This window comes from Monodon monoceros, unplaced genomic scaffold, assembly GCF_005190385.1.
Source record: "Monodon monoceros isolate NGI ecotype Baffin Bay Population unplaced genomic scaffold, NGI_Narwhal_1 Super_Scaffold_12, whole genome shotgun sequence".
Classification (NCBI taxonomy): Eukaryota; Metazoa; Chordata; class Mammalia; order Artiodactyla; family Monodontidae; genus Monodon; species Monodon monoceros.
In genome coordinates, this window is record NW_021703768.1 from 52,430,840 (window position 1) to 52,441,847 (window position 11,008).

The 11,008-nt window shown below is 36.6% G+C and overlaps 1 protein-coding gene across 1 annotated transcript in view; it reads right to left on the reverse strand.

The window, feature by feature from the left end:
- CENPK (centromere protein K) overlaps positions 1-11,008 on the reverse strand; it is a 50,122-nt gene that overhangs the window by 2,711 nt on the left and 36,403 nt on the right. Inside the window, exon 9 of the mRNA XM_029218814.1 lies at positions 10,414-10,482. Coding sequence (XP_029074647.1) covers positions 10,414-10,482 — 69 coding nt within the window. The remainder of the gene's footprint in view (positions 1-10,413; positions 10,483-11,008) is intronic.

The window sequence follows — 11,008 nt, forward strand, 5'->3', positions numbered from 1 at the left end:
GCTTCCATTTTAAGTCACTGTAACTTAAATATACAATAGCAGTTGCATACAACCAGTATCAAAATATATATTCATAAATGATATGTTAATTAACATGAAATTTTAAGCAACTTGATATGCAATAACTGTTTCATCTCCAAGTTTCTTCTACAATGATTTAGGCAAAACAACAGGCAGTATATGTCTTTTCACAGGCAGGAATCTATAAAGAGATTAAATCACACCGTCATTCAATAACAACACAGTTGACCCTTGAACAACATGTGAGCCAGGGGTACCGATCTTCTGCAAAAATCTGAATATTACCTACAGTTGGCCCTCTACACACATGGTTTCTCCATAATAGATTCAACCAATCAAGGATAGTGTATTACTGTAGTATTATTATTGAAAAAAATCCTTGTATATGTGGACTTGCAGTTCAAACCAGTGTTGTTCAAGGGTCAACGGTAAAGAAAATAATCCAGTTATCTTGATTCCCAACCTACTTATGTACAGTCTCCAGCTCCTTAACAGTTGCTTCATGAACATTTACTCTTCTTTTTTTTTTCAGATCACTTGAGTGTTTTGCATAAAAATGTCTGACATTAAGTGAGTCCCTCATATACTTTAATCTTCCTTTAAAGAGGAATATATAATTAACACATTCGAGTTAATTTCTAGTAGTGGTGACAGATTTGTACTGAATCACATTCATCCTTTTTTCCTATTTTCCTGGGCTCTGAAACTGACAAACTTACAATATAATTACCTGGGTTTAGGGAACAACTCTTTTTCTCCCCTTGAGAAATTTCCTGCTCTTCACAGTTTTTTAACCTCCACTCTTACCATTACTAGCACTGTCCTATAAACACCCAAGTTAAGTAAGCCAGTAGCCTTGAAAGAAAAGTTAGTATGTAACTACCTGGTCAAAAGTACACTAACATTTGATTTAAGGACCTGCAGTAAAAAGAGCACTGATGCATAATAGAAAGGGCAGGAGCTTTGAAGTTAAACAAACCAGAGCTACAGTCTTGGTTCCACCACTAGCTACAGTATCTGGCACATGGGCACTCAATAAATTGGAGTTTCTTTCTCCTTTCTCACTCCTTCCTTCCTTTCCCACATTTTTCAAGCCTCCAATGCCAGTGAGGAAACTTAACAATAAGTAAACGAGTGGGCTCAAGTTCAACTAAAATCAACAACAACTACCATATCTAACCACTCTTAGTTACCTACACAATAAAAATGAAAGGGTGAAACTACTTTCTGATACCTACTGAAGAAGTTAATCTGGACATCATAAACAAATATGTATAGGTACTAACGTATCCAGATATAGTTTCCAAAATTCAGATTGATATTAAAATGGTACATAATTACCCAGAAATCATAATGCATTAACTCCTTACATTGTACAGCAGAAGCATTAAGCTGTGGAAAACACAAAGGTTTTGAGTCCTGTCTTGACTACAGGTTACTTAACTTTTATAGATGAGATGTTTCCTAGATTACACATGATGTAAAGTGTTCACATACTTCATTTTAATGGTTAAATAAATATTAGTCCCCTTCGTCTTGTTATCTGACTCATCACTTTTCAAAGGCCTTCCTTCAAAAATAGTTTCATGTTCCTCCTTCCCTTAAATGTGGAATGGTTGGATATGATGATGGAATCAATCAACTAGATTGTATTGTCTTTTAGAGCAAACAGTAAAGAATTTAAGTCATGGTAACTGGGCTTACAACTATTTTAAATTTGAAAACAGAATCAAAACTTCCACTTTACATTGATTTCACATAGGCGTTTTTCCCTAAGACAAATGCACCAACCAGTAGAGTTAAGGGATCATTTAACAGCTTCCATGGATCAAAGCTACACTAAGTAGAAATAAGATCAGACAACTTGCACTTTAGTGATTCCCTCAGTAGTCTGCCCTTATTGAAGGGTACTTACTTGTCTTTTTCCTCTATCATCTTTACTTCCCACTCAAATGATCTAGGAGTAGCCAAGTAACAATTTCCTTTCATGAACTATCATTATGGAGCTAAAGAACATGTATAACATCCTTCTCGACTTCTTTCATTCATCTTAACTCTGGATATTTCTTTTAAAGCCGATTTCGTCTTCACAGAGGAAGCAACAATACTATGCTTCCTTCAGGTACTCAATTTTTATATGTGAAAATTAACTTTTCATCTCATTTTCCATTTATTCACTCAACAAATATTTATTGTCACCTACCATATGCCAAGGCTTGAAGTACAAAAGTTTCCAGATCAGATATAAATTTTGCAAGATTGGTTTCCGAGGAAAGGTACAGTTAAAGAAACTTACTAACAAGAAAAGCAAATAAGCCAAAAGCAAAAATACAAAATATTATTCTACAAAAATCAAGGCCCAAATTACATATAGTCCCAAACTGTTTTTTTCCAGATGGCAAGTTAAATATACGTTATCCGTATTATAACTTCTCTCCTGAAAAACAGAAACACCTTTTTCTCTTGACCTTAGCTCAAAATGTTGATAATCAGCTATGCCCTTTGGTAGAACCAAGAGAGCTAACCACTTCTTCCACCTTTTACTCTTCCCCCACCAAATGTTCCAAAGAATGTGCTACTAACTCTCTTAATATGTTAACTCTCTTTATTCTCTCACGAAAGTCACACATAGGGTAAGATTTGGCATAGAGGCCCATCCACTAGTAGTTACTAATGGTTGCCAAGGAAATGAAGAGGAAGTGGTAAGAGTAGACAAGAGTAGGAATTAATCTTACACATATTGGCCCAGTCATGAAAAATATTAAAGTATTTCAGGTCTTGAGGGTAGAGGTTTTTGCCCTTGAGAATCACAAAAATATTAATACCACAATACAGATTTCATTTGCCGCCATTTGTGAGAAATGAATGAAGCTGATTTGTTTGAAATCAACTTATTTGCCTCTATAGCTATTCCTTAAAAGCCCAAAACACCAATGATAACATATAAACACTAAATTAATATAAACCAGAACTGCAGCTACCACTTTGGTGAAACACAGGAAAACAATTATCTCTCAAAATTAATTTTCTCAATTTCAACTACACCAGTTTTATGTTACCTTTCTTTCTCTGTCATGAATTTTGAGAGCTATCATTCACACATCTAAGTTTCAGTCTAATCAACATAAGCTAAAAAAGGAAAGGAAAAAAAATTGCCCAAGAAATTTGAACCTAAAGGAATATGTTGGAAATCACACTCCAGTGTGTTTTTAAAAGTTCCAAGCAATAGTTCAGTTTCCCCTTTCCTCCCTCATTCTGCACACCCTCGCCCACCCACCCCCATCCCACTTCACCCAGACAGAGGGTAACAGTCTGAGCTGCCCTGGTTGAGTTGATCCTAAAGTTAACATTCAGCAGCCCATTTCCAGACAGCAGCGCTAAATCTATTTGGATAAAACGCGTGTGACCCAGACAGTTGGCATTTGGCCCAAACGCGTTGCACCGGCAGCTCAAATAAAAACAAGAGTAAGAAACTCACTCTCTTGTTCCCTCTCAGTGCGCTTTCTCACTCTCTTGCTCTCTTTGCCTCCAGTACAACAAGGAAAGAAATTACCAAAGACAGGAATTGTAGTACACATTATCTGAAGGCAGCTTTCCAATAAACCCTCCAGCACAAACCCCTCCCCAATCTCTGAACTTTGATCCCATATACCATATATACAGACATACCCGATATTCAAGGCTCCGGAGGGTTATGAGTCTAGCACGTCCCAAGTGGCCAAAAGTAAATCAAAAACACACATTTCCATCTCTTTGATTAGCCTATTAAGAGCTTAACATATCTAGAGCATCGGGACTATAGCTACCACATTAATTCTGCCCTCTGAGCCCAGGCATAAAATATGCACTTGTCTGACTACTTAAGACACTGACTTGAAACTATAAAATGCAGAAGGTTTTTCTTTAAGAAAACTGAAAATCAGATTAAAATACACATCATTATTACTTTCCCGATTACTATTTGGTGATTAAAGACCACAAAAATCATCATCAAGTCATACTTCACAAAACATGTCTATTTGTATAATAAACGTATATTTTTTTGCATCATAAAATATTTGCAAGACCCAGAATTCTCCAACCCCCGACTAGTCTGGAGTTAAAAGATTTCTATCTGTAAAATGAGTTCAGTCAAGCTCACTCATTGCCATTTAAAAAAAAAAAAAAAAAGAAAAAAAGAAAAAAAAAACCACACAGAAAAAAGTTTCCTACGCGTTATTCGGAAGACAAGCAAAGCACAAGTTTTAATTTAAAAAAAAAAAAAAGGTTTCATTGAATATTGTGAAGTCTTCCTTACCGTTTTCATCTTCAAATTCTGATAAAAAGTAAGTTTCAAACAATAGAGATTGCACTGGACGACTCACGTACTCCCTCTCCTCTTTTTTTTTTTTTCTGCCCCCCTTTGCAAAGCCACAGCAGTGAGTTAGTTATTCTGCAGCCAGAATAAAACCCTATAGTCTGGCTAACCCGGGCTTTAGAGAACGGACTTTCCGATTTGGCAGAAAAAGAGATGCCTTCAATACATCCAGGCTATCATCCTGAGATGCTGCCTTTGCAAACCCCCTTTCTCTCCCGCACCCCCTCCCTACAAAAAAAAAAGGGGGGGAAGAAAAAAAAGAAAGGAAGGAAGGGAAAAAAAAGACTTATTGGGGGTGGAAGTGGTGCCCTCTCTTCCTGGACAGCTTAGTGCCTTTGCTATGCAAATAACATGTGAAGAGCATCAAAAGGTATCAGGAGAAAAGAAGACAAGAGGAGCAGGAAGGGCAGCAAAGTTTTGTTGAAGTAGCCCTAGATCTCACTACCGGCCCCCAGCCAACTTGAATTGCAGCAGTAGAAAATTTTGGCAGCTTTTCCTCGGAGGCAGAGCACACTGACGTCAGTCTGCAGATGTGCCGGGCTGCGTCGGGTGCGCATGTGTCCTGGGTCGTCACGTGGAGGGGGAGGGGAGGTAGAGGTACAATCGGGGTAACCAACTACCAGCCATTCAGAAGGGTTTAGACAATGTCAACTTTTCCACCCTGTGAATGAGAGAAATTCTGGCCCTTCTAACCTCAATCCCCTTCCCCACTCCGCCTCTTTTCCTCCTCCTCCTCTAACCTCTTTTAGAAATTCTAGCCTGGTTTGTGATTAGTTGTTTCTTGGAAGAGGGAAGGGGGAGGGAGGATGAATGGCTTTAGATGAACTAAAGTCACTGTTAAGATCTGTAGTGCCCTTCTCCGTGTATTTTTTTTTTAAGTCCACGCAACAATAATGTTAAAAGTTGCACATAAACAGTGTCTTTGAGGAAACTATAGTAAACTTCAATCAGTGGCAGATTTCAAGACTCGGTAGCTACATGTGCACAAAATGCCTTTTTTTGTTTGTTTGTTTGTTTTCTAATATACCTCAACAACTAAAATTGCCACCAAAAGGGAAAGTAGACTAAAATAAACTAAGACCAGCACACTTTCCATCTGATTACTGACTTCAGGTTATGCGGGGCTTTAGAAGAAAAAAAAAAAAAAGTAGAAGTGGGGGAGGAGGGGGGGCGGGGGAAGAGAGAGAAGCTTGCATTATTTCCAGATGAGGGTGAGACTGGATGGTGTTTTAAAGTGCAACCGGGGAAAGCTACAAGTGGAGCGCAATTTTTTTAATACAGTATATTGAATGAAACTTCAATGACTGCCCAAATGAAAATAAATCCTAAATCAGACCCCAAGGGTGGGGGGGGCAGGAACCCTGCTACTATCTCAAGATAAACAAACAAAACCTCAAAACTGGTTTTTCAAGCTTCCCAATCCCACCCCTCCCCCCCAACTCCATACACACCAGCTGCCAGTCCATACTTTAAGGATAAAACACGGCTACTATGTAGCACTTTCACTTTCATTTGCTGGGAGAAAGCTACTAGCATTAAACTGTGGGGAAATGCCCAAATATGTTTTCCATGTCCTAAGCAAGCAAACAAAGTCTGGCACACAAATCGGAAACAGGAAAAAATGTGAAAATAGCTCAGGACAAATGTTGCCTTTCAGCCGTGTAATCTGCTGCATCATTTATCTGCCTCTACGGTTGAGAGTAGGGTAGGGAGAGGTTTAAGAGTTTCCGAGGGGGGGGCGGGGGGGAGGGGCTCGGAATTGACGCCTTGAAATTCCAGCAGTTAACGCCAAGTCAATTTCCGATGGCCAGAACCAGAAAGGGGAATTGGACCGGAGGGAAGGGGACAGGGACGAGGACCTTTCTGAATACCAGCTCTTAAGTTTCAAGCTTCTGTTAACATTATTGCTTATTTTATTTATTTATTTTTTTTTTCCTACACCGGAGGTAGTAGGTGTAATTCTTCTGGTGAATACATGAATAGTTGGCTGAAAGAAGGCATGAATCAGACTGAGAACATCCAAGAATACAGTTATTTCCATTCTTTTTTGAGGACTGAAAGGGGAAAGCATCTGTCCACAGTCAATAGTCCTCACCTTGACCTTAATCTGTAGTATCTAGCTCAGTTCTATTTAAAATGTAGAAATATGACCTGTGGTTGGAATTGACAGTTTTAAATAAAGGTGATTCACATGGAGAGATATGGATATAGATATATAGATATAGATATTTGCATTAAAATACACAACATGGCTAATCTCATAGCAATAGTTGTAAATACTAAAAATAAGTGTGGGCACACAGCTGGTTTAGCATCAAACCACACTTTAAATAGTTGCTGAGACTTATCCTTAATTTTTAAAAACTGGTAGTAGATAGACATAGCCAGCAGAGAAAACTAAAATTAAAGTGTGAGTAGTAATTATCTGTATAAGCTGACTGAAAAGTTTTTACTCTCAACTAAGACAAACTACCTTAGGAAGTAGCAGCATTGTAAAGGAAAGGAGATTATTCAATGAGAAGTGGACTTTGGCTAATTACTTATTCAAAGAGTGCCATCCTGCGTCTAAACAGAGTAATGAAAAATTTCCCAGAGATTCCTTTTCTCCAAATGACTAAATCAAGAAAAACTATGAGTAAGGGTGAAAAATTATCAGCATGAGAAATGATGAATTCTCAATTTAACTTTGTATGTGTGTATACGTGTGTGTGTAAGTGTACATTTTCACTACATTACAGAAAATTCAAACACATTCAAAAGAAGAAAAATAGTACAATGAATCCCAATGTATCCATTATCCAGTTTTAGTAAGTGTCAAACCAGACCAGTTTTTCCCCATTACTTGTTCCACCCCACTGGATTACCTTAAAGCCAATGTCAGATAACATTTTGTTGCATCCATTAAATATTTACCTGTATTTCTAAAATATAAGGACTAAAAAAATAACCACTACTATACCACTATGACTCTTAAAACAATAATAATTCCTTAATTTTGTCAAATATTAGATTTCCTCAATTGCAAATAAAGGCTTAAAAAAACCATTTTTATTGGAATCAGGATCTATACATTGCATTAGGTTGATCTCTTATGTCTTTAAAAACTTCTTATTGAAGTAGAATATTCATAAAGTACATAAATATATAATTTGATGAAAAGTTTTGTGTAATGAATTTTCACAAACAGAACCTGCCCATGTATCCGTCTAACTCAATCTATTGGCTCCTCCTCATTTCTTATCTTGCAATACAAATGCTATATTAATATCTTGCCATCCTAATATTATATACAGTACCTCCGTTAGCATGGAAGTGTTTTAGTGCACTACACAGGCATTATTTCTTAATTGAATTATATGAAACAAATTTAAATCAAACCCTGAATGAATTTAAGTTGCAATAGAAATTCTTTGAAAAAATTTTCCTCCAGCTTTCCTTCTCATTCTCTGTTTAATTAAGAAATGAAGGGGGTGTGGGGGTGGGGGAGGAATGGACTGGGAGTTTGAGGTTTGGTAGATGCAAACTATTACATATAGAATGGATAAACAACCCGGTCCTACTGTACAGCACAGGGAACTACATTCAACATCCTGTGATAAACCGTAATGGAAAAGAATAGAAAAAGAGTGTATACAGTTAAAGCACTCACCTCTCAGTGGGAGACACCTTGTCTTTAAAAAAAATAATGAAAATAAATTTGAAAAAGAAATGAAGATTATGGGCAAAGTGGAGGTGATAGGAAACCCCCTACCTAAAAAAAGCTTTGCTATCAGTCTTTAGAAATCAAATTAAATATAAATGAATGGGCCCTTTCAGGAAATCAAAGATGGAATAAGTGGAAATATGGGAGAGGAAGGAACTTGTATATATGTATGCCTGAATGCATGTGTGTATTTATTTCAGAGACTGAAAAACAGAAAGGCAGAAGAGACTGAGAGTCAAAGAATAGGGACTGAGAACATTTTACAGGTAAGAATAAACTTCTACCTTACAATTTTTAATATATTAGTATGCACTTTAATTTTTTTTTAGTTAAAAACCAAGGCATGTCTTAAAATTAGACTGTTCTCTTGTATTTTCAGAAAAAAATGAGATGAAGAATTCTGATTTTATGCTTGTTTGAAATTATTAAATTGGAGCAGGTGACTATCTCTAGAGATGATGAGTTTTGAATTTACCTCCCAGACATTAAAACCAGATTCAATACACAAAATATTTTATTCTTTCAATGAGACTGGATTTGAATTTGACATAGTTAAAATAAATATTTTCTAATCTTTTGAAAGACTATTATAGGGTTTCTTAAGTAATATGCAAAGGCTCAAAGCATAAAGGAAAAGATTGATAAGTTTAAATTTATTAAATGAAAATTTTAAAAACATTAAAAAGTGAAAATATAAGCCAGAAAGTGGGGGAAAAATTTGTAACACATATAAATGAATCATAATAAATATCGAGAATATTGAAGGAACTCTCACAAATCTATAAGGGACAGCCCCAAAAAAATAAAAAATAAGAAAATGGCATAAACAGGAGAGTTGCAGGAGAAAAAACCTAATGACAAATAAATGAGAATGAAATGTTCAATTTTGCTAGCAATCATGGAAATGGAAATGTTTCTCTTTCATCAGAGTGGCAAAAATGTTAAAATTTGATAATAGCAACTGTTTGGGAGGATTGGGCAAATGGAATATCTAGTATATTGTTTTTTGGGTTTTTTCCTTTGTTTTTTTCTTATTTATTTATTTATTTATTTTAATTTTTATTTTATACTGGAGTATAGTTGATTAACAATGTTGTGTTAGTTTCAGGTATACAGCAAAGTGATTCAGTTATACATATACATGTATCTATTCTTTTTCCAGGTTCTTTTCCCATTTAGGTTATTACAGAATATTGAGCAGAGTGCCCTATGCTATACAGTAGGTCCTTGTTGGTTATCTATTTTAAATTTAGCAGTGTGTATATGTCAATCCCAAACTCCCAATCTATCCCACCTACCCACCCTCCCTCCCTGGTAACTGTAAGTTCATCCTCTAAGTCTGTGAGTCCGTTTCTGTTTTGTAAATAAGTTCATTTGTATCATTTTTTTTAGATTCTGCATATAAGTGATATATGATATTTGTCTTTCTCTGTCTGACTTAACTTCACTTAGTATGATTATCTCCACGTCCATCCATGTTGCTGCAAATAGCATCATTTCATTCTTTTTAATGGTTGAGTAATATTCCATTGTATATATATACCACATCTTCTTTATCCATTCATCTGTCGATAGACATTTAGGTTGCTTCCATGTCTTATGTCTTGGCTATTGAAAACAGTGCTGCAACGAACATTGTGGGTGCATGTATCCTTCTGAATTATAGTTTTCTTCATATATATGCCCAGGAGTGGGATTGCAGGATCATATGGTAGCTCTGTTTTTAGTTTTTTAAGGAACCTCCATACTGTTCTCCATAGTGGCTGCACCAATTTACATTCCCACCAACACTGTAGGAGGGTTCCCTTTTCTTGACACTCTCTCCAGCATTTATTGTTTGTAGACTTTTTGATGATGGCCATTCTGACTGGTGTGAGGTGATATCTAACATAGCATTGATGGAAGTGTAAATTAAGTGCAAACACCACAAAGAACAAATTTGGCAATATCTAATACAGAGGAAGATGTGCATCTTTGACCCAGCTATTTCATTTTTAAATATATAACCTTACAAGATTCTTGCACATGAGAATCCCCATTAATAATTAAGGCAACACTATGTGTAGCAGTGAATAAATGGAAACAACCTAAATGATTATCAATAGGGGACAAAAAACAGCTGTGATCCATTTCTACAATGGAGTATTATTTGGCAGTTAAATGATGAACAAAATCCACACATGTCAACATGGGTAAATTATATAACATTAATTTGAAATGCTGCAATAGGATACATTATGATTCAAACTGGGATAGGCTGTATATATATGATAATTTATATAAAGTTTTAATTATAAATATTTTTAACACCAAATATATATCTCAAACTTACCAAAGTATGCAGAGGAAGAACATATGGTATCTTTTTTTTTTTTTCATATGATATCTTGATCATAGTTACCTGGCAGAGAAAGAGAAGAGGATGCAATTAAGGAGGAGCACAAAGTGAGAATCAACTAAATCTATAAAATTTTGTTTGAGAAACAAAACAACCTGAATTATTGTCATAAAATGTTAACACCTGCTAGTACTTCCCTGGTGGCTCAGTGGTTGGGAATCCGCCTGCCAATGCAGGAGACACGGGTTTGAGCCCTCGTCTGGGGGGATCCTGCATGCCACAGAGCAACTAAGCCCATGTTCCACAACTGCTGAGCCTGTGCTCTAGAGCCTGCAAGCCACAACTACTGAGCCTGCGTGCCACAACTACTGAAGACCACACTCCTAAATCCCGTGCTCCACAACAAGAGAAGCCACTCAATGAGACGCCTGCGCACCACAACGAAGAGTAGTCCCTGCTTGCCACAAGTAGAGAAAGCGCACGAGCAGCAATGAAGACCCAATGCAGCCAAAAATGAATGAAGAAAGAAAGGAAGGAAGGGAGGGAGGGAGGGAGAGAGAGAGAGAGTGTGAGAGAGATAGGGAGAGAG